The sequence below is a fragment of the Brachyhypopomus gauderio genome, unplaced genomic scaffold (genome assembly GCF_052324685.1).
Source record: "Brachyhypopomus gauderio isolate BG-103 unplaced genomic scaffold, BGAUD_0.2 sc119, whole genome shotgun sequence".
In the NCBI taxonomy this organism is placed as follows: Eukaryota; Metazoa; Chordata; class Actinopteri; order Gymnotiformes; family Hypopomidae; genus Brachyhypopomus; species Brachyhypopomus gauderio.
The window spans coordinates 540001-567334 of NW_027506940.1; the positions used below are offsets into that span (position 1 = coordinate 540001).

General features: G+C 43.8%; 1 protein-coding gene across 1 annotated transcript; it reads left to right on the forward strand.

The window, feature by feature from the left end:
• Positions 1-13158: 13158 nt before the first annotated feature.
• Positions 13159-25079, forward strand: LOC143497997 (secreted frizzled-related protein 1-like). The gene is made up of 3 exons (XM_076993674.1): positions 13159-13922; positions 17227-17307; positions 24099-25079. Exons 1-3 carry the CDS (start codon positions 13418-13420, stop codon positions 24422-24424), a joined length of 912 nt encoding a protein of 303 aa, XP_076849789.1. The 5' UTR covers positions 13159-13417; the 3' UTR covers positions 24425-25079.
• The last annotated feature ends 2255 nt before the right edge of the window (positions 25080-27334 follow it).

The following is a 27334-nucleotide window of genomic DNA, read 5'->3' on the forward strand; positions in this document are numbered from 1 at the left end:
GGTTTATGACGTCACTCATCCAAAAGTGACCTCAGTGTCGGCAGTACCACAGACTGGATCGATCTGAACAACACTCCTGCATTTATCCCTGTACCTTCTCTCCTAACATGGCCATACTTCCATGGTTCATAGGGAACATGCTGAGGGTGAAGAAAAGAAATTACCTTCTCAAAGCCAGTGGACTGGAAGATCTAATCATCTATTTGATTCAGACTGTTTTGAGAAGTCTTCTCAAAGGAGCCCAGGGTGAGCCCTCCTGTAAAATCAAAGGGTCAAAGTCAAATTAGTTTCTATCGCACTTTTTACTACATCGATTGTCACAAAGCAGCTTTAAAAATACACGGATCCAGATCCCTGAAGGGAAAAACTCCCCAGAACTGAGGAAGAAACCTCGGGAGGACCAAGACTCAAGAGGAAATCCATCCTCTATTGGGATGAGAAAAGAAGAGAAGTCAAGAGAAAAGAGAAAAGAAAAGTCTACACTGTGACCCCAGCCTCTTCAGCTGGAATATCAGCTAACTTGATGATAAGTGATCATCTGCAGTTACGCTAATCAGTTTGGCTGTTTCAGAAGTGCAGACTTTGCACTCCCTTGGGAAGCCATAATGTTCTTAATCAGGTACTTCTAGAGCAGGATTTTAGACTGAAAGAAGTTGGACTAAATATGTGGCTAAAAACAAAAGGAACCTACCAGGTCAAATTAGCAAAGTGTCATTTGCATAACAACCGATTGCGACCCAGAATGGGATAAATGAACTGAATGAACTGACAGTGCACTGTGTTGCTAGGAGACGCCGATAATTCTAAATGTTTGCGCCCGGGTCGGTGCAGAAGTGCTTCAGGAACCAGGCGAGGCTGCAGAGGTAGCCTGTGTCTTTGAGTCATGTTAGAATAATCCTCCTCTCCAGTTACGTCCCTGCTGCAGTCACCCCATAAATGGGTGGGCGTGGGTAACAGTGTGCAGAGAAAACGGGAACACAGAGAACAGAAATGGATATAAACTAGATATAGAATCTGTGTCTAACACAATATGGCAGCTTTCAAGAAACAACCTGATCTGTAGAGTAGTTTCAGTGTTGTACATTGCATTTATTTTGCTATAAATTGATCCTGAAACTGTTTACATAGAAGCTATTTATCCTGATAGAACACGTGTGGGTGTTAGAAGATAACTTCATCAGGATTAATCAGAGTATCAAAGCATGTTTTAGCTTACGTGTGCTGGTCCACTTGCATTCTGGAGCCAGTCAGAGTGGATCAAACATCACCCCCCCCCCCCCCACCCCCGCCAAATCTTCACCAAGAAAAGCAGTTCCAGATTGTGTTGTGGAGAAAATGCAAATGAGATGGAGCCAAGTAACATGCATGACGTTATGGCAAAGCAGGAAGTTCCTGCACTCGACAAGCAGTCTGGAGACTCCTCTCACACTACACCTTACCACCGCTCTGTGCAACCTGGAGACACTTTCAGAATATTTAACATCCGTTTAAAGCATGATGAGGCATTCATTAGCAGGCACAGTATGGTCTTTGTGTTATACGTTTTAGTGTGATTCACTCGAGAACGACACAGCTGTTGTGGCCGTAAAGATATGGCACAGTAGAGGAAAACTGCTTTTAATCCTTATGAAACCTTGGAGAGATGTATATTTTCCTCTTGACGCAGTAATGAAACATTGTGTCTCAGCAGAATTACTGTGTGCCGCTTAGACAGGTTGATCATTTAATAGAGCAGCGTGTGTGTTCTCTCCATGGATTTATGACTTGTTTTTGAACAGACGCTCCCTCCTCCACCCCCACGGTGGAAAGCGATGCGGCTACCTGACAGAACCGTGCAGAGCTGGACGCTTAGCTGCAGTGCGAGCTTTCTCATTACTTTGACTTTCTCATTACTTTAGCTTTCTCATTACTTTAGCTTTCTCATTACTTTGACTTTCTCATTACTTTGGCGATTACTTTGACTTTCTCATTACTTTACTTTTCTCATTACTTTAGCTTTCTCATTACTTTGCCTTTCCCATTACTTTAAGTGTCTAGTTACTTTGCCTTCTTCATTACTTTGGATTTGTCATTACTTGAGCTGTCTCATTACTTTGCATTTCTCATTATTTGGGATTTCTCGTTACTTTGGCTTTCTCATTACTTTCCCTTAATCGTTATGTTGGCTTTCTCCTTATTTTTGATGTCTCATTACTTTGTCTTTCTCAATAGTTTGTCTTTCTCATTACTTTGTCTTTCACATCAGTTTGTCTTTCTCAATAGTTTGTCTTTCTCAATAATTTGTCTTTCTCAATAATTTGTCTTTCTCAATAGTTTGTCTTTCTCAATAATTTGTCTTTCTCAATAGTTTGTCTTTTTCAATAATTTGTCTTTCTCAATAATTTGTCTTTCTCAGTAGTTTGTCTTTCTCAATAGTTTGTCTTTCTCATTAGTTTGTCTCTATCAATAGTTTGTCTCTCTCAATAGTTTGTCTCTCTCATTAGTTTGTCTTTCTCATTAGTTTGTTTTTCTCGTTTCTTTGTCTTTTTTGTTCATTCTGATGAGCTCCGTCAACTTTGGCTCCTTTTTTCCAATAAGATCATGAGGCATTTTGTTCATACACAAGCCACTGTAGTTTATACACAAGCCACTGTAGTTCATACACAAGCCATTGTAGTTTATACACAAGCCACTGTAGTTTATACACAAGCCACTAGGGGTGTAACGATACACTCTGCTCACGATTCGATTCGATTCGCGATACTGAGGTCACGATTCGATTTTCTCACGATATTTTCTAAAAATGCAAATTAAGAAAATTATTTTTATTAAGTGTAAACAATGTAAAACAATGCACATTTCCATAAAAAAGGCCTCAGTCCCCTTGCAATTAAAGGTAATTACCAAGAACAGAGGTTTAATATTGTAAACAAAACACTTTTCTTTGGCTTCAGCATCTTAAATAGCCAAGTGAAAACAAATTATATTTTTTCTGAAACATAAGTGTACTTTTTCTTTTACACAAAAAACTCTTCTCTGCAATTAAAAGAATGAAGAATTATCTTTAAATTATGCTAATGCAACAAAATATACTACTGTAACATTATTGTACTATAACCTACTAAAAGGCTGAACAAATGCTTAGTCTTTAAACACTCAACTTTAACTAGCCTAACCTAGGGCATTGACATGTTTTTTTTTTGAGAAAAATCCACATGTCTACATTTTCAGGCAGGAGCTGAGATCTTTAAGCGCTTACAATGTCCCCTGCTGCTGAAAATACTCGTTCACTAGGAACAGAAGTTGCAGGCACTGACAGACATGCTTTGGCTAGAGGAGAGAGCAGTGGATACAAATGTGCATTTTCTTTCCACCACTTTAGAGGACAGCTGCTCAGTGGAATTGGAGGGTCTTTTCTGTACATTTGAATTTCTGCCTCTACCCCATTGTTGGTCTGTGCTGCTGGTGGTGGTTCAGTAAAACAGTCCCCAAGCAGATCTTCTAGTGCTGTCTTCTTGAAAGGTGGCTGTCCCTGAACAGTTCCATGTGCTGTGCTTGTCAGGTCAATTGTTGCTCCCACCTTTTCTGTTTCTTTTACAGTCTGGGTCATAATAGAGAAAAGAGGATATTTTAAGCCAAACCCAACCTGAGGTTTTGTCTCATTTTCACATATGCAAAGGTGAAAAAAATATATATATTCACAGTCATGACGCAGTTAGCTATTTACATTAGAAATTAATATTTTTATACATACACCTACATTGCATTTGAAACATTAACAATTAGACACATGCGCACAGAGGAAATGAAAGTACCTGTTCACATTGCAGCTGCACTGCTTTTTTCATGATCCTATGGAAGACACCCTCCCGCTGCTCGTGGACAGCACGGCGGTCGCTGTTTTCAGAGGTTTCAGAAGTTTCACAATATCCTCAGCGTCACTGACGTCAGAGCTGTCCAAAGTGTCGATGTCACGGACATTTCGACGTATCTCTGTACTAACGAGAGCTGCCGTTACGGCTGCTTGTTGTTCCAGATAGCGCTCAAGCGTTTCCAGAGAGCTATTCCACCGTGTGATTATATCCATGATGAGTCTGTGCTGTGGGAGCTGCAGTAGATTCTGTTTAGCCGCCAGCACGGCGGTGGCCGTGGCGCTTCGGTGAAAGAAGGCGGCTATGCGTCTCACTCGACCCAGCAACCGACTGACGCAGTTTACACTTAGGCCTGCTTGGGAAGCCAGATTTAAAGTGTGGGCAAAACACTTAATATGTGGTGCAAGCCCAGACTCTTTCATGGCTACGTCCATATTTCGTGCGTTATCCGTAATGACAGCAATGTTGTGATGCGCTCTTTCGAGCTCCCACTCCACAACGGCTGATTTCAACACCTCGGCTATGTGTAACCCCGTGTGCGACTCGAAAAGCGGACGTGTTTGGAGGACAAACTCTCCATTTTCCACTCACCAGTGATGACATGTACCATTATAGTAGCCCTGCGTAGCCCTCGAAGTCCACCCGTCGGTTGTTAGCGCTAGACTATCTGCCTCTTTGAGAGTTTGCATTACCTTTGTTTCACTGTAAAGAGCTGGTAGTACAGTGCGACTAAAGTGCGGGCGCGATGGAATGCTATACTTGGGATCGAGCGTGTTAAGAAGTAGTCGAAACCCATCATTATCGACTACCGAAAAAGACCTCATGTCCTTTGCAATAAAAACACCAATGCACCTGGTTATTTCTTGCGCTCTTGTACTGGATTGGGGAAGCGGGGGTGCAAAAGCACTCTCTAGAGATGTTTGGCCTTGGAGTAGCTTCTTCCTCGCAGGCAGTGGACGGAGCTTTTCACCGTGGTTGCGCTGTAGGTGCTGCATCATGTTTGTAGTGTTTGCCGTTATGTAGGCCATGGTTTTCTTGCAGTATTTGCAAATTGTTTTGTTTTTGTCGGTTACCCTTTCACCGTTTTTGTTTCGGGAAACAGGGAAACCAAAATGATGCCACACCTCGGATTTAAAACACGACGGAGCATCCTCAATCTCAAATTCACCTGCCCCTGTTTCCATTGCAAACCGGAAGAAGCTGTAAACGGAACGTGATGCATGACGTACTTGCAGGGATATAATCAATTGGCGCCCTCTGGTGTTAAAACAATGCAATTCATTTAAATGGAAAAAAATAACAGAACGCACTCGCAATCGTCAGTCTCTACGATGCACATCGCTGCATTTTTGAATCGCGATGCATCGTGCCACGATGTATCGTTACACCCCTACAAGCCACTGTAGTTCATACACAAGTCACTGTAGTTTATACACAAGCCACTGTAGTTCATACACAAGCCACTGTAGTTCATACACAAGCCACTGTAGTTAAGCACTTGGTTGTCTTACTTTTTTCCCTGTAGGACTCCAACAGTAAGCCAAATCAAAAGACTATTAAACAGTAATACATTGGAACCCAAATGTGTGTCTGAGATAAATGCACAGGACCTCTGATGGTAAGCCAAACACCATCCGTAAGATTTTTCTTAACTGAAACAATACTGATTACCTCACCGTATCTGTAAACAACAGCTCCCTCCCTGCTGCAAGGATTAACTTTTACTTCCAGATAATGTAATGTTTATAAATAAGGCAAGATGTTCAGTGTGTTTGAATTGTCATAAATTGTTGTTAAAAATATACGTACGCCCAGGATATGAATTTGGGAGGGTCAGAGAAATCGACAGCGAGCTTGATATTTTATAATTTACTTATTTTGTATTTTGTGTTTCACCATGTTCTTACACAATGACAGTGACCTAACAATATATTCCAAGACTGTGATGATAGAAATCCTGTTTCTACACACACACACTCACACACACACACACACACACACACACACACACACACACACACACACTCTCTCTCTCTCTCTCTCTCTCTCTCTCTCACACACACACACACACACACATACACACACACACACACACACACACACACCTCAGAGGAAACACATTTCAGTATGTACATGCCAAGGGCTGGGGAGATCTTATGGGAAACCGGCTTAGACAATGAGTCCATTTTTCCAATTTTTCCAGGGCAGCAGACAGACCCCCACTACATAACTAAATAAATTGGAGAAGGAAACCGTAGTCGCCCTCTTTTGAAAAGACACAGAGAGAAGTGATGAACAGACAGTTACAAAGACAAATTGCCACATTGTCTTTTGGCCGGTGGACCAGAGAGGAAAGGTCATCAGAGTGACATGAACCATGGGTCCGATGTCTTACCTCGTCTCTGGTGCCCTCCCCCTCTCTGTCCATCGTCATACTCCCCTTAGTTCCGTGCAAATACTTTGATCCCTCTGCCTCCCCCTGGGTGCCACCCCCGCCATATGCCCCTCCCCTTATAGACCTTCCCCCTATATGCCCCTCCCTCTGCCCTCCAGCACTCCATTTTGCTGTCCAGCTCAGGTGAGATATTTTAATAGGGAGTGACATTACTACATTTCCATTGGCCAGCACCCGTTTCCTCTACAAACAGGACAGCAGCCAAAAACTGAACTCTGTACACACTTCTGATGAACAGATTTGCTCAAGTCACACCATACATAGTTTGAAAGAGTGCATTTAAGTGGTGAGGTTTTACAGATTACAATTAAGGTTGAACATCGATAATAGCTTCAGTGTTTAGCTTTTTAGCTTTTAGATCAGATTAGCTCAGTGTAGGTTGAATGTTTTGGTAGATTTAAAATTAAGGTAGATGAAATGTTAGTAATTTTTTTTTATTATGTTTCATATGTAGTCTGCGCTAGAAAACATTGTTCATTTTCACTTATGGAGCAGGTTAGTTTTGACAACCAGTTGAAGGAGTCAGGACACATTCTCAGGGAAGCTGAGTGTGTGTCAGCTCATGTATGACAACTTCAATTAAAGGATACAAATCGTAGTTTTCCCATTTGCTAGAGACAACTGCATCTTCTGAGTCCAAACACGTCCCTGATAGTAAACGATGCACCTCGGTTTGACAATGTGTTAAAGACACAACAACAAGCTGGTACAACAAGCTGGAATGCTTGAATTTTTGTGTTCAGACAAGTACCATCACTTTACGATCCTCTGCTACAAAGGCATGTAAATATGGTTCAAATCCAAATCTGCAAGATCACCATTTCAAGAAAAGATTACATAGACTTATAATTATAGTACATTTTCTGTTAGAGGGGCACAACACGGTCAGTCTAAATTTAGATTTGGCTTACGGGATGAACTGTACATTAAGCATGGGTGTAAAAGCAGAAAGGACAAAGTGTTTGGATGGAGTAATAACACGCCATGCCTTTCTCGTTAAGTAGCAGTGGAAACTGGATTAATCCGGTGCTCCAACTGGGTAAGAACAGGAGGAACGTGGAAGCCTTGGACTGTTTCCCACTCGTTCACACTCGCTCATATCTTCAGAAAAGAGAATTTTCTGTTTGTTCATATTCAGTGAAACCTTTCTGCTTTAAAAAACATTAGCAGGTGAAACACAGACAGTGGAATAACTAGTCTGGGACTGGCAGTACACGCCTTAAAGGGACAGACTAGGAGTAATGCCATTAGTCAAGAAAACCTATCAGTCAGAAAGAGGTAAGAGAACAAAACATGGCATATGGCTCTCCACCGGGCAGGAATCACAGAGACCTGCTGCTAGTGCAGAAACCTTATGGCAGCAGCACGGTCATGAGCCTTCAGCTCTTCAAATGCTTTTGTACTTGTAATACCAAAACCACGTGTTGCCTCACCGAGGCTTGCGTGCGGAGAAGACAAAAATCACCACGTAGTTGAGGGCATTTTCAAAAAAAGGATAAAACCAAGAAAAGTCAGCTGAACGATATCTCACTATGCAGCTATTTTTCCGCTGGGAACAAACGCCACTGTTGTTTTGAACTGTTTATGTTATTTCCAGCACAGGGTTTTTTGCCTCTCTACAGCAGACGGTGATAGATGACCCACGGCCAAATGCGTGGAGACACCGAGGCCTCCAAGTGCCCTAACTGCAGTGACACACTGTTAATGCGAATGTTTAAACGCGAGAACATTAAACAGCGCTCCACAAAAGGTCTGCTCAGTGTCTCGGGGAGAAGCGCCCTGTGCACAGCCGACCGCCCCGAGGCTCACGACGGTGCTCCGTGCATCCAGTCAGCGAGCCACCGAACCACATGTGCTGGACTCTGCTCAATCTCACGTCTCGGCTGGCCCGATTCCTTCAGCGTGATTTATTCTGCATGTCGGCCTTCACTATACTAACGGAAGGAGGATGGTCCCTGTCTTTAAAACAGTGTTGTAATTTTGTTAGTTATTAAGATCATAAAAATTGTTCACACGACCATAAAATTGACTTTATACAGTGCAGGCTACTGAGGGCTACTGAGAGGTAGAACATTAATAATTAGTCAAATACATTTTTGGGAATTTAGAATCAGTTTTTGGTGAAGAAACATTAGAATAATAGAATAAAGCAGCAAAGAGAGGAGAATACATCAGGAGAACACGATTTACAGATGACAACATGCTTCACGAGCACATAACGGTGTACGCGTGTGTTGTTCTGGTCTGGATTCACTGTAATTATTCACAGATGGCTGTTACAGGCTCCAACCCGTTTACCAGCAGCGAAGTCATTCTCGCTATTGCCTGGGTTTTCTAATGACTCAGCGCAGTGTTCGCAAGCCTGCAGCAAGTGCATGAGCGCGACTGAATCTAATCTCTTAACTGACAAAAGCAGTATCCTGCATTTTAGAGTTATTACCTAATAAGTCGAGCATGATCTCATGAGCCGTATCCGGGGAACAAATAAACCGACAGAGAGACTCATGTGTGGCTTGCAGGTTAAAGCGATCGCATTCTTCCTCCGAACCATTATCCAGACACCCCTCTGTGACGTGACTCACGTGTGATTTCGGTAAGTCTAAATGCGACTGCAGGACTCCTTCACGTTTTAATCATGAACACGGCTGCAAGGAGTTCTGAAAGGAGGAACTACTTGCATGTGGGCCGAATTACATGCCCTGTAACAGCCAATAGACACAACATAATACTGAGGCAGCAGACAGAGTGGGGACATGGTCAAGGTCGTGTGGACGTGGTCAAGGTCGTGTGTGTGGGGGCATCCTGGGGATGAGGAAGGGACTCTGGAAGCATCTGACAGTGGGGAGCGTCTGGGTAGGAGAGATTTCCTCAGCTTTGCTTGACCTGGAGCGGCGAAACAACACGGCATGTTTATGTTGGTGTTTCCTTCTTTCTTGCCACAAATCAGTCTGTCATTCCTGGCTGAGGACGCACTGTGGTGAGGGCTCGTTTGAACTCTCTGGCAGAATCCCCGATACATGCTGTGCTGGGCACGTGCACACACACCCACACAGACATATGCAAACTTTCTCTGTCCACTCACAAACCACCCCCACACCCCCAGGGTTACACTGAGGCACACCAAGAATTAGAATTTGGCAACTCTGATTCTAATTGCTTTGCCCCATTAAAGATTGTTAGCTGAAATACTCCCTCCTGCTCAGATCAGCTTAAACGACACTAACCAGATCAGTCTGAACTGCACAAGAATTCTTTGTAACGGCATCCAAGTATTTGGCTTGACATTGCTTAAAACATTTTTATGAGGTTGGGATTTCAGTTGATATAATTTACTGTTTACTCTAAACCTGATTCAATATTCCATTGGCAAGATCTTTCCACCAATAAAAGCACTTGGTTATTTATAAACATACCAGTTGCTACGATGCAGCAGTCAGAGTGCAGCAATGTTGCCAACAATGAGTTTATAGTTTGAGTTTATAGTTTGAATTTATAGTTTTGGGGTGACAAAATTAAAGACTTGCAGGAGGAAATGAAGCAGAAAGTGAAAAGATAACATGGCACTTCAGGGTGATTGGGCAAGCCTTGGCATTGGAACCCCACACCATCTGAACCCCACACCAACTGTACCCCACACCATCTGAACCCCACACCAACTGTACCCCACACCATCTGAACCCCACACCAACTGTACCCCGCAGCATCTGAACCCCACACCAACTGTACCCCGCAGCATCTGAACCTGCACCATCTGTACCAGCACCAACTGAACCAGCACCATCTGAACCCCACACCAACTGTACCAGCACCATCTGAACCTGCACCATCTGAACCCCACACCATCTGAACCCAGCAACATCTGAACCCCATACCATCTGAACCCAGCACCAACTGAACCCCACACCATCTGAACCCAGCACCAACTGTACCCCACACCAACTGTACCCCACACCATCTGAACCCCATACCATCTGAACCCAGCACCAACTGTACCACTCACCATCTGAACCAGCACCATCTGAACCCCACACCATCTGTACCAGCACCAACTGTACCAGCACCATCTGAACCTGCAACATCTGAACCCCACACCATCTGAACCCCATACCATCTGAACCCCACACCAACTGTACCCCACACCATCTGAACCAGCACCATCTGAACCCCACACCAACTGTACCCCGCACCATCTGAACCAGCACCATCTGAACCCCACACCAACTGTACCCCGCACCATCTGTACCCCACATATCTGTCTTGGGTGAAGGTGTTTCAGGCCAAGCTGTGATTGGTAACCTGGAAAAATTGTTGAGTATTTCTTTCCTTTGTTTTCTCCTCTGTAAACTTTGCAGCACCACTAATTACTCAGGTTAGTCATGTGCATCGCTGTGCATCTGGGCAAGCAGTCGCAGGTTAGTGCACCATTGTGGCATACTCTTGTGAAAGTCCCAGGAGGTGTTAAAACAACCTCTGCCTTTGATTAGCTTCCCCTAATCTTTCATTATGACTCCCCCATCATACACCAAGTCATAAAACAGATACTTCTGTAAACCCTACATCGGGCAGAACTTCATACATAATACCTCAGACAAATTTATTGCCTTTTTATGTAGTGTTTTTCTGCCTTCTGGAAAATTGAGACCCTACTTTTAACTTTTCCTTGCTCAATTTGAAGGTAGAACACAAACAACTCCAATTAAAGCTGCAGAACATTCTCATTGCCACATTTGCCCCCCCCCCCCCCCCTTTTCCATTCGGGTTCAAATGAGATCAGGTTCCTATGCTAAATCACCACGTTTACTATAACATTAGACCATCTGTTCTCTGAATGTGAATGTATCTGATAAAGATCTCCATTGTAAGCCAGGAAACAGCTTTTCACTAAGACCAACAGCCAGTCAGCCAAGGTGCTGCCTGATAGCTTTTGTTAGTCTATAAGTTATGGTAAAACACCTCCTGTGAGGGTGGCCTTACATTCAAAGCATTTCAATTACCATTAATGCAGGTAGCGCTCATTGTAATATTAGTTTAAGCAGCGTTATCTCATTCACACCTCAGGCAAGATCCAGCAAAGGTGTTAATTACTGAGCCCAGGCACAGTATCTCTCTCCAGCCCTTCTGTGAATTTCATTCACAGACTCTTAAGGAGGCTGAAATGAATCCAGGTTAAGAGGACATGCTCTTTTCAATTATAGTGGCTCCACCTTAAAGAAGACGCTCATTTCAAGTACAGTGGTTCTCCGTGCGTTCACTCCGTGTCACGTTGTTTGGCGGATGAAAGGCCATTCGCAGTGTGCATGTGCGCATATTTGTGTGCACTAAAATCTTAGAAAGGTATGTAACGGCCTGTATGTAACGGACTGTGCTGTCTCTGCAGGGGAAGCTGAATATCAAAATATTTAGTCATATTGTCCGATCAGTGGACCACCATGCGCCATCGGGGGAAAAAGGTTAAAACAAAGTGAGTAGATGTCTGGCCAACCAACTTACATGACAACATTTTTGTTGAATAACTTTAACGTAAGTAGAACGACCATTCTCCTAGGGCTGTAGCCTATACGTGATTACACGCGAGTAGCAAAACAACTCCCAACACCAATTTAGATTTTCACATGCACTTTGTCGCATTCTGACAGGTTATTCGTCAGCTGTGCAAGCAATGTTCTTTATAATTCCCACTATGCACACACACACACACACACACACACACACACACACCCACACCCACACACACACACACACACACACACACACACACACACACACACACACACACACACACACACACACACACACTATATAGGCTATGTTATATATTAGCAATTAACAATAACGGTGCTAATAGCATTGTTAGCAATCTAACTTTAAATGATTAGAATAGTCTTTAATTATGGAGAGGTGTTTGCCTAAACTATTATGACTGTTCCGCATTAGTACAAGCTGTCACCTCAAATGAGATTAACGTAACGACTGTGGGGTGCTGTTAATACAGTAGATCACGGTGGGGTTCAAACTGAAATCCTTTTCCAATGTTATCTTACGCATTCGATTTAATCACTAACGCCATTAGCAGAACAATAGCTCAGATGTGCACGGGCTGTTTTCACACCTCTTACAGCGAAATGAGCGGAGGAGAGAAAGACAGCACAAAACTAACGAAAGCGTGCAGGGTGGGAAAACGCGCTCTTGTAGCTCGCGCAACATTGTGACAGCACGGGGTGCATTTTTGATGTTTCCAAGAAACATGCACCGTCCAAAATATGTAGGGGGCAAACGTGTTTTATCAAGTGAGGTAGTGCACAATTAAAACATCTTTTTTTCTCAGCCCATCTGTGGAAAGATAATCTAAATCCTGTCTTCCAACAGGAAGGTTCCTGTGCCCATTAAAAAAAGAAAGAAAAGACTGCGAAATGTGGCTTCAAAAGCGTGGAATGTTTTAGGTTATTAGGACTAAATTGGTTTTTTATTTAAATAACAGAAATTCCACATTGTTTTGGCTCTTTCACCGAAATCATTTCGTTTGCACTGATTAGAAAACTTCCAATAATCGGTTAATGTCACGATGTAGTGGAGTCCAACAGGAACCGTGTCTGATAACCGGCATTTAAACAGGCTGAAGAGATTGGAGTTGTGGTAAAAGGAAGCGCAAACCACACATTAACAGAGAACGTGTGTGTGTGTGTGTGAGGGGTGGGGGTAAGTGGCAGAGGGGTTGTGGGGAACTGAAGGCGGGGGTATTTGCTGGTGCCTTTATTCATTGGGTCACTGAGCGGTTTGATTGACACGTGAGAACCAAAAGGTGCGGAAACGTTCCTATTGGCCGCCGAAGCGCACTGAGTCTCCTGCTCTCTCCCGCTGACGCGCATTTCAGGCTATGCAGCTCTAGCAGTCGCGCGACTGACTCTGCACCCGAACTCAGAGGTGGAGTTTCAGAACATTTGCAACACTGGTTTAATTTACTTTGAAAAAAAAAAAAAAAACTGAGATACGTGGAGGGTTTTTTCCCCCACCCCATTCACTGCCAGCTATTTTCTACAAAAAAGAGGACTCTTCATTTTGCTTCTGGAGGTTCTGCAATTGCCAGGGACCCTAACTGGTAACCCTACCATCCATGATGAAGCCACTGGCATCTGCCACCGTTGCACTGCTCCTGGCCTTGCTGTCTCCGAGCCAGTCCTCAGAGTACGAGTACCTGAACTGGAAGGTGGACACGTTCCCGGGCAGCCGCACCTACGACCGGCCGCCACAGTGCGTCTCCATCCCGGACGACCTGCGTCTCTGCCACGGCGTGGGCTATGACTCAATGCTTCTCCCCAACCTGCTGGAGCACGAGACCATGGCAGAGGTGAAGCAGCAGGCGGGCAGCTGGGTGCCCCTGCTCCACAAGAGCTGCCACCCCGGCACCCAGATCTTCCTGTGCTCGCTGTTTGCGCCCGTGTGTCTGGAGCGACCCGTCTACCCATGCCGCTGGCTGTGCGAGATGGTGCGAGACGGCTGCGCACCCATCATGGAGTCGTTCGGCTTCCCGTGGCCCCGCATGCTGGCGTGCGAGCAGTTCCCCCAGGACGAGGTGTGCATCAGCGCGCCCAACGCCACAGAGGCATCGCAGCCGAACGGTGAGTCGCCCCAAACACCGCCCTCCACACACTGGACTCTCACCAAGAAGTACAACAATAGTTTCACATGTAGGAGACCAAATATAGTGTATTTGACCTCTTTTATTGCATCTCTGCAAGTTTTCGTTTTCTCAAGGGAACCAGTAAGGGTTTTCCCAGAGACATCCAGCAGACGGATGCATTCTGTGTCATCTAGGAATATTCCTAAAGATGTTTTTATTCAGAAACCCCTTTTTGTAATTTCACATTTTCATGATGCAATCTGCAGATGATCAGGTTAAGTATGAGTGAATTTAAATGGATGCTCCTGACAAGCACAAGTTCCCAACAGTTTTCCATTTGCTACATAACCAGTGTACACAAAGGCACTTTAAGGAGTCAGTATCTAAAAAAAATGTAATTTGGTCCCAGTTTGCTGTTATGAGTCCCATAATTTAGGCTGACATTTTTTTTTTACCAACTCTTCATAGTACAGTTACTTCTTGACCTTAAATGGTCATTAATTGTTGCAGTGTATACGTTTAGGGTCACTTTACACACACTCCAGCTTCACACACCTTTTGCTGGGTGTGAGAAATGGCACTTTAACTTTTTCTTAAAAGGCAGTTCTTTGTTATTTCAGGGACCAGCATCTGTCTGCATGCTTTCAGTTAGAGTTACCCAACCTTTTGGTAAGGGGGTTGTTATTTACACTAAGAGGTGTTCGTCACCAGATACTCATGGCATGGTATTAAAATAAATAAATAAATAAATTTTTTGTAGAGTTCACTTTTGCAAAGTTTCATGAGCCACGAGGGTGTAGGAGTTCACTAAGGCATGAAAGATTCATATTTGAGCACTTGTTTAACAGCTGGTAGCAATTGGTTGTGGGGTGTTAGTTGAGGTCCAGGAGAATACTGGGAAGCTATCCAGAAACACCCCTGGACATGTCTAATCATTTTCCCATATTTCCTTATTTTGCTATGTGGGTTTCTTCATGATTTGTCTTCTCAAATACTTAAAATGAGCAAAACACGTCATGTTTGGAAGCAGTGCAGCCGTCTGGAAACATGGCAGAGTTTTTGGGGGGAGAGTACTCCAGAATGGGAGAGTACTCCAGAATGGGAGAAGGCCTCCCTGGGTGACTGGGATGCCACTATTATCACTGCTTTTCATGAGCTAATAGAGGAGGCTCTTGAAACAGCAGGGGGAGACCAGAACAGTCAGATGCTGGAGATTTTGAATATCAATGGTAGGACTAACATCTCTAGAAAACATAGGGTTAGTAACTCTAAATAATAATGTCTAGCAATTATTTTTACTAACAATTATTCTAAAATTCTTACACTCCTTCCTGTATCAGGTTCTCAAAACATTAAAAAACAAGAGATTTGAAGGAAACCTTTGCTTCTGTCTTGGGGTGTGTTTTGTATTAGTGTGGTAGGCAGTACAGACTCTGGACGTCTAGCTGTGAGGGTCCCATGCCATGGAAAGTGCATTTGGTTGTTTAACATCTCATAAATTATGGGGGAATTCACATGCGTTAACTAACACGGAGTAGGCGACCATTACGCACAGGTAAATTAGGCTGGAGCTAATTCGACCAGATGTAGTCTTTAAAAAAATATCCACATTTGTTGAATACATTAAGTAATGGGAGAGTTTCATGAATTTCGCCCTGGTGGAGAGGCACACGTAGAGTAGAGGACATCTCCTCCCTGGGGGGATCTAAGCCCACGCAGCACTGCAGTAAGCTCTGCACATTCGCCTGTTATCACATGGTGTCAGCACTGGGTAAACAAATCCCCGGCACAGGCCTAACACTGTCTCCTACTGCTGCACTCGAACCTGAGACCACGCAGAATCTCGCCGGCCCATAACAGATAAATAAACCTTTCTGGCCCTGAATGGAACCCTTTTGAATAGAATGTGTCGTAGATTCCAGAATGATGGGAACATTTTCTGCAGTTGGCAGGAATAGTTCAGAGCATTCTGGGAACCGGAAGGGACAGTTCAGAGCATTCTGGGATTTGGAAGTGAGGAATATAAAGCTTCTTTTCTGCTCTTAGAAAGGGGAATAAAACCATTTTTTATTTTCCATTTTCATATTTTTTTTATTGATGTGAAGTCTATGATGACTGTATATATGGAAAAGCAAGTCTGCTAATATTTCTTGGGACTTTGAAAGTGAATTTGAAGATGCTGGCACACATCGCATGAATCCAGCAGGCTGTGCAGACGTATGGCGAGGAGGTCTTTGGGAGGGCCTTGCTCTGCAGTTAAGCGACAGGTTTGGAAGAGGGCAACCATGTAGAAAAGGAAAACGCCTGCTTTCAAAAGCTCTTTTCACCTCAGTGCAACTTTCACGAGGTCTCAGAAAACAGCAGCAAATTGATAAGACAACTGGCCACAAAGGAAAAACACCAATCTGCACTTGGCCAGAGAAACAAAAATAAAGAGTTTCCTGTTATTTTAAAACACAAAATGCATTTTTTGGTAATCCACATAATCCCTATCACATGGGAGTTTAGTTTTAATTTTAATATGCAGTTATCTCATGCAAGAGGCCCCACTTAAAGATTTTACACACATGGTTTAACTTCCCAGTTTTATGATTAAAGGTGGTCCCCTTAGTATAATGGTTTTATTAAATGCAGCTCAAAGACTTTAGGATCTTATCCTGAACTTCCACTCCTTACACTGTAAACTGAATAACAGTTGTTGACTTACATGTGTAAATGGTGTGGTTTGGGGTTTGTTTACTGCAAATTACCATGACAGAAAGAGAGGGAGAGGGAGGAGAGGAGGAAATGGAGAAGTAACATTTTGCTGCCACTCTAGAAGGGGCAGACAGTTGTGTGTTAATGCTCTCATAAATCATTTTTTTCAGTCGTCCCCTCCGTAGACTGGGCTAAACTCCGCTCAGACAGCACTCGCTGCAATCGCTTTTAAGTTCTTTCATCTGAAATGTGAAACCTTTCAAAGGAAGAAAGTGGAACCCTAGCTTGTGCTGGATGAATCTGTGGCTAAACTCCTGCATGTCAATGTGACTCAGCCTGACAGGTGGATTATGAGAAAACGAGGCTCCGAGCTTCAGCAGTGTTTCCCTACTCTCTAAAGACCCGGACCACCGCGTGATTGGGTCCCTGCTGTTTACGCTCATACGCAAACTTTCCAAACACACAAAAGGAAGTGAATTAGGGCCTTAATTCCTACAGAAACAAAGGGAAAGACATTTGGTCTCCATTACTGCCGGTGGCAACACTGATTGGCCTTCTCTCTGTGGTATATTGTCCCTGACATTGTGCCTTGCTTTCTGTCTTAGGTTACTCTCCGGTCTGTCCTCCCTGTGACAATGAAATGAAGACCGATGTTATTCTGGAGCATATGTGCGCCAGTGAGTTTGGTAAGGACATGAAAACACCCCTTTTTTCTGTATAAAATACACACTCACACACTTACACATTTACAAGCATGCAGACACACACACTCGGTGGTGAAAACTGAGATGTCACTTTTAAGCCAGCCAAAGAAACCAGGAGTCCTACTGACACACACAGGCAAGAGTGAAGGTCTTGAACACCCCTCCCCCAAATAGTACCGGTACACCCGCCCCTCCCCCACTCCAGTGCCCAACTACCACTGGTTAAATGTGCAGTCAGCAGTGGTGTGTTCACACGGTTAGTAAAGTTGCTGCATTAGAAGTTTCTTCTGTGTCTCTTAGTAAACACAGGCCTTCTTAGTTTCTTTCTTATACGTTAAGGTTTGAAAAATAGATAGTCAGGAATGTGTCCTGAAATGCATAAATAAGGGAGACGGTCTTAGACTGAGATCTCCCACTCATGGTAAAAACAGTCTAACTTGAATAACATCACTATTCATCACAATAGTATAACTGAAACGAACCACTGGTCCAGGCTCAATCTTAGCATTTACCCAAAAGAACTGTCATAATAAATATCATAAAAGCTTTTTTACACTTGCAGATATTGAAAGTGCAACACTCAATAAGAAAGTACATAGTGTGAATATTGAGACAAACATCTCATAATGGAACATGTATGCACTTAATACATACAAGAGTCTCTACTTCATGGACTTTGTTCTCTACTCTACTTTTAGGGACTCAAAGTTATTGAATATGAATGTTTGAAGTGACATATTTTTCCTCTGCCTCTTGTGTAGCTGTCAAAACTCACATTTTACAACACAGCAAGACAGTTCTGTTCAGTGCTTAGAATAACAGCTGCAAGTTCTTTTTTGACCCTCGTAAATCCATGTCATGACTTGTATGACCCTTTTAAAGGTCACCGCTCTGTAACTAATGAATTGAGGTCATTCAGGCCCTAAACTCCTTTACTTGGCTGTAGCTCTGAGCTGTAAATTGGGATGTTTGTTTTCCTGTCTGGTCCAATAGACGAGACAACAGTGCTATAGCTGACCTCTGCTCGGGGTCATCTGGGTGCCTGCTCAGGGGTCATCTGGGTGTCTGCTGTCTCAGCGGGTAGCAAGGCCTTCAGAAACATCCCGGAGATGGCAAGCACTTTTTTGTACAAACGTTCTGAATGAAACTCAGTGGAGGTGTTTTTATTCTCCTCTTTGTCATCTTCCTTAATCTCTCCTGATCTGCGATATTTCGCTCCTTTGTTGCTTGTTATTGTAAATTCATTTGTGAAACCAAAGAATGTCCTGAACCGTAGAGCTCATGCGTGTGTATTGGGTATTCATGCTCTTAGAGATAACTCAAAAGAACAGCTCAAAAAAATCACATTCAGCGTTGTGCTTTGGGCATTTTTTACCCTGTTGCCACTCCACTGATTTTTTTAAACCATTGGTATTTCAGTCTTGCTTTGTTGCCTTCTTATTACACTCCATCTACTGCCTTATGCTGCCGAGGATTGTCAGACTAGCGTCTGTGAGGGTTTCAGCGTCCAGACCTTCTGCGTTAGGGTTCATTCCAGCCCACTTGGTTTCTTGGGAAAGCTGAAAAAAAGAAAAACAAGTTCCATCTCATCGCTCAAAAGAAGGAATCAATCACTTGCTCTTGCAACACATGGTGTTCTGGCCCACCTGGTTGCGGTCTACCACACAACCAATGGCACACTAACAGCCCATTTCATCTGTAATTAAGACCAATGTGTTTTTTGTCCTTGTCACAATAGCTTTGTATTTAATTTAATTTAATTTTTTTATTTGGTTATGTTTTTACTTTCTCCCCTCCCACTGTGTTGCGGTTATTCCAGGCCGTGTGAGAGACGGGCTCTGCTAATGGCTGTTAAACAAGCACGTAACAGCAGCTGTAAGAGGTCTGAGCCAAGCAGGGGGTTATCCCAACAAAAGGAGCGAGACAAACCTCGTGCTCTCCTCCCGAGAGGACAACAGACGCTCGTTTCGGGTCAACCTCTTGCGAGAGCCTCATTCACGGATTCTGAACAGGCTAAGTCCGTCGGCGGGGGAGCTGTCGTCTTTCCTGTGGACCGCTTTGTGTTCTCCAGGTCTGCCTCAGTGACCCCAGGCTGGGCTCCAAAAGCAGGCCATTGTGGACGGCTGTCGGGAAGGACGCCCCCTCGATCCGGGCTGCCATTCTTGACCCGTCACCTGGCTCGCATTAGCAATGCCCCTTAACGAGTGGGAAGAGTTGCACACCTCAGCTGTTACACGCGGTTGCCAGAACCAACTCGGTGCCTGCTGAATATGGGAGAAACGTGTATCAGATTTTACTATGTCCACTTTCAAGATGTTTTTCAATCTTTAGAACCAGTATGTCCAATGTGTCCAGTTTTTTGTCTGAGATGCGGACCCCTCCCTATCCCCCCCCCCCCCCACCGCTACCAACACCCTTGAGCCATTGTCGCTGTTCAATGTGCCTGTGAGATTTTGCGAGGCTGTCAATGAGGGCCATGGCGTGGCTGTAAACCCTCTGCATCTCTGATGTGAGTGAGAGATAACCAGCAGATATCCAGCATACCAGGGCAGGCAGTGAAAACCCGGCGCACCTCCCAAGAGCGTTTGATCTCGCCACACTGAGCCGACTCTTACTTGCTGACCCTTTGCAAATTAATGGCACCGGCTCTGGAGTTTTATGGGAAGTGCCACTCCTCCGCTTTTATAGCTCCTCTCCCTCACCGATCGCCGATGGAGCACGTCTCGTCTTACCGGCTGCCCTCTCCTCCTGTGGCCGATAACACACACTCCATTTTGGAAGGTAAAAGCTCTGCTGTGGTGCCCCGGGTTCACTCCGTGCTGGCGCCGTCTTCATCTTTCACCACCCCACAACCTGCACCCCACTAGGTTTACAACACCGTCTGTGTCTGAATGGTCTGTAAGCATGCGTCTCGTCCCAGGACAGCACGAGAACGAGCCGTGGAGCAGATATTTCAGGGTTGAAAGCAAGCCCCCTGCAGGCCGTCGAGAACAAAACATGGGGTGGTCTGACCTTGCTCCTGAAGTATGTCCTCGTAACTTGCATGTAGAGTTTCACTCCAACTGGAATTCAGCATGTCTTGTCCGTTTAATTGAGGACTTTAAGAACATTTCAAGATTAGAGTTATCAAAGTCTTTGGAATGGTTGTATAAATCATTCTTTTCTTTCTTTATTATTTACCAGTGATTTTGTGAAAGTAGTGACCTCATGATTTCCCAGTCTTGGTCTTGCTAGTTTTGAGTTCATGAAGGGCTTGTTAATTATCTGAGTTGAATCAGGTGTTTTGGGAGTGGAGAAACCATAAAATAAGCAATGAAATGCCACTTTGGGATTCCCATGACTTGGGAAAGCAGATGGAGGTAATTTAGGAAGGGAAGCAGATCATGGTAACAAGGAATTTAGGGCAAACAGTTGTGTGCACTGAATCTCTCAGAGAAAGTGCGCTGTTCCTGGACAAGTTCTTGTCTAAGCTGTCCTTACAGATAGGACTGCACGGAGGAAGCAACGGCTGATCTGAAGTCAGCACTCCTATTCCAAACTATCTCCAAACAGATGGGATCTGCTCTCTGGCTTTACTTCTATTGGTGGTCCAAGGCCATTGGTCACGGGAAGCAGAGCGCTGATCCAGCAAATGTTTACCCAAACTGTCCAGGATGATGTACTAATATGGAGAGAGATCGAGTCCAAAACCAGAGATGTTAATTTTTCTCCATCAAACCTTAAATGAGAAACTCTTCAGTGTTTAGATGGCAATAACAGCTTTTATTAATGTGTGTCTAAGTGAAGTAAATGAAATATAAACCATGAATGTTTTCAGTCTTACCACAAAGATGAATGAAAGTGATTTAGATGATATGGAAAAAAACCATGTCTGTTTACATGATCTTGTCAGTTGATCTTTCTTATTTGGTTCATCTGAATAGCTACTGGCATACTGCACATACAGATTTCTAGTGTGTGAATTCAAAAAATGTTTTCAGATGATACCAGAACTACTACACAGAAATGGGAAGTGGTTTGAATTGTTTTGGTTCTTTGTATCTGCAGTGTATTAGCAGTAATGATCTGATAGCCAGTGCTCTGGGTGTTGAGAGCACCTGTTCCTGTGGATCACGGTTTGACCGTCTGACTCTGAACTGTGGGGAACATGCAGCTTTGTTGCTGTTTTCTTAGTCACTGGTCATAAATGTGGTGTAATGGGCTGAAGATGTGACTAGCTGCTGAGGTACGAGCTGCTGAGGTACGAGCTCGCTGTGCTGTGCGCCCGTGGCTGTCCTAACTGGTTTCACAAGCCACGAGGTTCACCAGAGAGTTCAATCCCCCGATATAAACTTCAACAAAGTGGTTTGCAAGGGTGGGCCTGGACATGTCTTCCCCTAAATGTCTGAATTGTAATCTTTTTCTCTCTTTTTTTATATTCTGTTCAATATTAAACCCTCTTAGGGGATCAGTTCATGGAGTCAAGCCCGTGGATCAGGCTCTTAATCCCTTCCATGTGCACTGGTAATGCCTGGAAATGTGACAGACTCACTAGAGCACTAATTACCCAGGAGAAGGTGCGTGAGAAGGCACGCTGGCTGAAACCCCACCCACCCAATCACCTGTCATCCAGTCACCAGTCATCCAATCACGCAGCTCCCTGCTAAGGCCTTTGTGAAGGCCGTTTCCCCTGCAGAGTTCAACGTTGCCAAAGGTTTACTATCCAAACACTTAATGCATCTCATGGGCATGCTGAAATGACCTGTTGGGTGTTGCTGCCCTGCTCTCTTCCCAGCTTATGAATTTCACAGTGAGAGTCAATTCCAGACCTAACTTTGGCTGTGAAGGCCTGTTACAATAGCTGGCTCCATGCCGCCGAGGATATATGAGGCACGCAAGAAGGTTTTAGTTTCACTGTGGTCTGCTCACTGACAGCCAATGGAGACTGATCAGGCCATTAAAGAGCAATTAGCAGTAAATCTGGACTCAGACTGTTTTTCCACAGGACTTTGAAAGAAGGGGTGACTAATTGGTCCGAAACGCTCCAAGGGTTCTGTAGTGCCAGTGGTTCACAGGAGGGTCATCAGTACCAGGCCACTGTGGAAGTAATGCTTTTCACTGGTACTTCAGAGTGAAATGGACTTACCTGAAAGGTGGTCATGATTCAGAGAAGGACCCCCGTGTACTTAAGACAGGAGCCCCGTGCTAAGGCAGCAGGATTAGGAGGTTAAGGAGAGTTTAGTGAAAGATCAGGCAGATTAAGACAGCTATGGAGAGCTGGGACACGATAACACGGAGGAGGAAACAGTGAAAAAATATGGACTTCCATGTTGCACTGTCTGATCCTGAACACCACGGTGTTTTAGCCAGTAAGGAACAGGGTTTAGCCTTTTTGATTAAGCTCATTCTAATTGTTTCTTCACATGGGTTTGTAGTCCACAAGAGTAAGGTATTGTATGGTATGCATGTGGATTTAGCAGACAATCTTTGAGATCAACTTTGCTTCTTAATGGGTTTGACTACACAATACTTTAATTTGTTAACATGATTTCTGTCAGCCCTTACACAGTGAGCACAACAAACACAACCAACCTTTACTTAACAATGAACACTTGCAACTTTCCTCCATGGAGGAGTGTTGCAACCATGCTCAGACAACTAAGAAATGTTGCTCCTGGTCTAATTGAAATAAGCTCATAAAGCGATTCTCCCATCAAACAGGGCCTGCAGATTTGGTTACGTCTGGAGGGGCATGGAGCAAACAGGCTGCAATTTGTGACATTCTTGCCCTCTGGGAGAACAGAGTGCGGTAGGGGCGGATAGATTTACATGGCTGGCGCTTTATCTTGATGAAGGCTTGTAAACTCGACAGAGCCTGTGACAGAGATCCCCAGGTCATTATGGAGTGCCCCGGGAGCCTTCTGAGAGGAGGAAAGCTTAATATTGATTACAAGCCCTTTTTTCCAATCCCCCCATCCCTTTTCCAGCTCTCCTTCTCTCTCACTGTCTCTCCCTCCCTCTCCTGGGGATTACTTCTCAGTCTAATGTCTCTTTGCCGGTGCGAATGCTAATGTCTCTGTTTCTGCTGGTGCTGTGTATGACACACCCTGCAACTTCACCTCAGTCAGCCTCAGAGAGCAAACAGTGACAGTTAAAGTTTGTATAAGGGCTATTACCACTTCCTTAGTCTCTCTCCCTCCATTGCTCTCCCTCTCTCCCTCAGTCTGTTTCTCTCTCCCTCAATCTCTCTCTCTGTCCAACTTTCCCTCTCTCAATTCAACGATACTTTACTGGGATGAATGTTATGGTATTGGCAAAGTAAATGAACATGAACAGGAAAGGGGGAACTTAAGAAAATAACAAATCTACAAAATAAATGATTAACAGTCGTAAATCAACAACACCGACCAAGTGAAAGTAAATAATAATAACTGGCTGTCCTTTTGACTGTGAGAAGATGCTCCAAATACTGTTGCCTGCATAATCTTTACAGCAATGACTTTATTTAGAGCGGATGATGTAAATGTTCTTATAGAGTGGCGAGAGAGTCCGGCCCTGCCTACACTTACACCTACACTCAAGACGCAGTAGGAGAATAGACACCCCTCCCGGGGCGGCCAGACCTGCCTTCCACCACCAGTCTCAATGGCCAAGCATTTGCCCTCTGTCTTCTCCCTCTATACCTCACTTCCCTCCCTGTCTACCTCTCTCTCTCTCTCTCTCTCTCTCTCTCTCTCTCACCCATATAGAATTTCACAGTCCTGACCCCGTCTCCTCTTTCATGCCCCCTGTAGCCATCAAGACCAAGATCAAGGAGGTGAAGAGGGAGAACGGCGACCGCAAGGTGATCCTGCAGAAACGCCGCAGGGCGCTGAAGACGGGCGGCCTGAAGAAGAAGGAGCTGAAGAAGCTCACCCTGTTCCTGAAGAACGGCGCCGACTGCCCCTGCTCGCAGCTCGACAACCTCGGCAACACGTACCTCATCATGGGCCGCCGCATGGACAAACAGTACCTCATCACCGGCATCCACAAGTGGGACAAGTCCAGCAAGGAGTTCAAAAAGACCATCAAGAAGCTGGAGAGTCACAAATGTCCTGCCTACGAGAAGGTCTTCAAGTGAAGACCCCCACGCCCAACCCTCCAGCTTTTAGTCAAACTTGCACATCCAACCGACCTGAAATATTGCTCCCCATCCCTTTGTTTATATACAGTATATATTATATTTCTATGTGTATTTTTTCAGATCAAACACTTGTAGTGCTTTTTCAAGGGGTCTGTTAGAGAATGGTATGACGTATACCCTATCCAGCAGAAACAACTCATTACTAATGTATATATCCATATCTGCCCAGACTGTTTTGTAAAATTATCAGAATCCTTCTTGACGTTCTATTATTTCCAATCTTTTCATAAAAACATGAGATCGTGAGCAACACACTTCTAGGCTGGCCAATATGCTTTAATGGAGTTTTCCAAAAGGTATTTTACACTGTGAATTTTTTTTTTCTTGAGCCTTGAATGTTTTCTTCAAACAGTCAGAGGAGTTGAATTATTTAGCAAAACTGCTTTGTCATTAATTTTGTTTTTCCGCATTCACGTGCACACAAACACACTAAAGGTTGTACAGTAACTGGTCAGATATTCCTGCTCCTTTTGCCTTCGACATGCTGTTGTTTCTAGAAAGGAACCTACTGTAAACAACCAGGGCTTTACTGATGTTATTATTGCTATTTTTCATATGATATAGAAAAATATATCATATATATGTTCTTCTCCTCTTCATCTTCCTGCTCGTTTTTGAAAGGCAGTCTCCACATAATGCTGTAGACTATGTCCCACAAATCTTCTTCACTCTGGGAGAACATTTGCGATTTTAAAAACACATACTCTCCATTAACTCTAGCACTATTAGATAGGTCTCTTGTGTTTCCTTTGTAAACATTTCGCCAATCATTTGTACATAAAATTCTAACACAAATATAGAATAAATCCGTGCCACAAACTCTCAGCACGTTTTTGCCGGTCTACACAAGCGATGACACCTTCTGAACGTTTTCAAATAGTTCAGTTAAACAAATTAAAGAAATAATTAAATAACTACAATAAATACATAAACAAATAAAACTATTATGTCAACGGTCACTGGTATTTTAGAAAAATGACGGCCATAAGTCGAAATACAAAAGCCTTTTGGGTTTTTTATCTCCTTTTCTCTTGAAATCCAGCCTTAATCTGTAATCCTGCCTATAGCGTGGCAACCACGGCAGGTCAGTGATGGGAGTGACTGCACAGCGAAATGTTCCTGCCACGTTGCCCATGATTTATAGCGTTTAAAACCGTGTAAAAGCAATAGCGGTTCTGGAAGCGGTTCTGGAGACCAAACCCGCGTGGGAGTTCCTGCATTTAATAATAATGCACCCCAGGCAGCAGGATGAACCCAACTAGCCCAACTGATGTCATGATCAGAAGCAGCATTTGAGTTTAAATTGGGGTTCCTTGTCATGTTGATACGGTTAACAAACAACGTGGAACGAACAGTATGAGTGTAAAAGACGATACAGGAGACCAAGCCTTCCTTCGGGCCATGCGGTTCTAGTAATAGACTAAATTGACAAGCACTAAATTTTTCTCAGATGTCGTTTAACTCAAATGACGGCTAAGGAAACGGTCTCAAAAAGACAAGTCAGCGGAGGACATTAGAATAGTTGCAAAGAGGAAAAACTAGAAGGTAACAGCATACACGTGCTTTATTCGCAGGCCTTGGGTTATCTCCGCACAGTATTTTAACCCTCAGTGTTCCCACCAGCCTCGCCAGAACGCGGTGGCTCTTTGATGTGGTTGCCATGGCGCACCTGTCGCCTAGTAACCCCGGGCTCCATGCCCGGTGTGGTCCTTGCCTTTGTGACAAGCAGGCTTTATGTAGCATTCACACAGGGGCGACCCCAATATCAGACGCTGTTTATTTTGGTGATTGCTCCAAAACGTCTAAATAAGAAATTAAACTAAGGGTGGAGGATTAAAAAGTATACAGTAAATACCCAGTGTGGAAGAAGAAACTGCAGATAGGAATATGTGAATATACAGGATCTGAGAATGTATAAACTTATTTTTGTTACAACAGAGTACAGAATTAAATCAAAGTACAGTTGTGCTTTGTGTAAATATGCATTGGAATAGAGGTTTCACAGTAAGAGATTCTGTAAATGAGTAACACGGTATTCTGTTGTTCTTATCAAGAACACGACTTCACCAAAGCACTCTTACACACAGTGCTGCTCGTCGTGTGAACATTTGGAATAGGCCTGTAAGCAAACAGCAGCCATCGAGGGCTGATTGTTACCATCAGACGTAGACTTGTGTATAGCACAGTCTGATGTTCTTAGTTCGTCTTAGTTTGTTTGCGATGTGTGGTGCACTCCTGTCTTGGTTTACGCACACAACCCCTCTGCCTTCTCCTTCTCTGTGTTGGTGCGCACAAAAACTACGAGTGCAAATAGCTCCTCCTTGTGGAGAGAATCTTCAACCAGCTAAACATGAGTGAGTGAGTTCACATTTAACAATATAACATTCAGCGCAGTTCACAAGAAAATGTGAGCTGGGTGCAGCACTGCATCCTGGGAAGTGAAGAGTCGAGCCACTAAAGTGACTCTAAGAGTACAGGCTGGTCCTACAGGAGAACTGATGAGGAGAGACGAATAACACCTCCCATATAACCTCAATCTAATACAGGCACCTCTAGTAGGACTGTATCAAAGTTGTGTAGTCTCGAAATGATTGTAAAGGTAAACATACAGTATTTACTCAGGGTTTACAATAAACACATTGAGCTATATTTAGTTACAGTTTACAGTTACAGTTAGTTTAGTTAGACACATTAGTCATTTTCTGCTGTAATTTCTTTAAACTTGGCTGTCAGCTCTACAAAATAGGAAAAAACCTCTTTGGACTGTGCTGCATAAATAGCAGGAAATGTGAGCTACTATCATTGTAAAACTAAATTTTTTCCCCTTTAGATTTATTACAGTAAGGA

Excerpts from the sequence above, each read along its gene's own strand:
- LOC143497997 (XM_076993674.1), top strand. The coding sequence starts at position 13,418 with ATGATGAAGCCACTGGCATCTGCCACCGTTGCACTGCTCCTGGCCTTG. Across the intron at positions 13,923-17,226 it reads AGAGGCATCGCAGCCGAACG|GTTACTCTCCGGTCTGTCCT; the intron begins GTGAGTCGCCCC and ends TTTCTGTCTTAG. Across the intron at positions 17,308-24,098 it reads TATGTGCGCCAGTGAGTTTG|CCATCAAGACCAAGATCAAG; the intron begins GTAAGGACATGA and ends TGCCCCCTGTAG.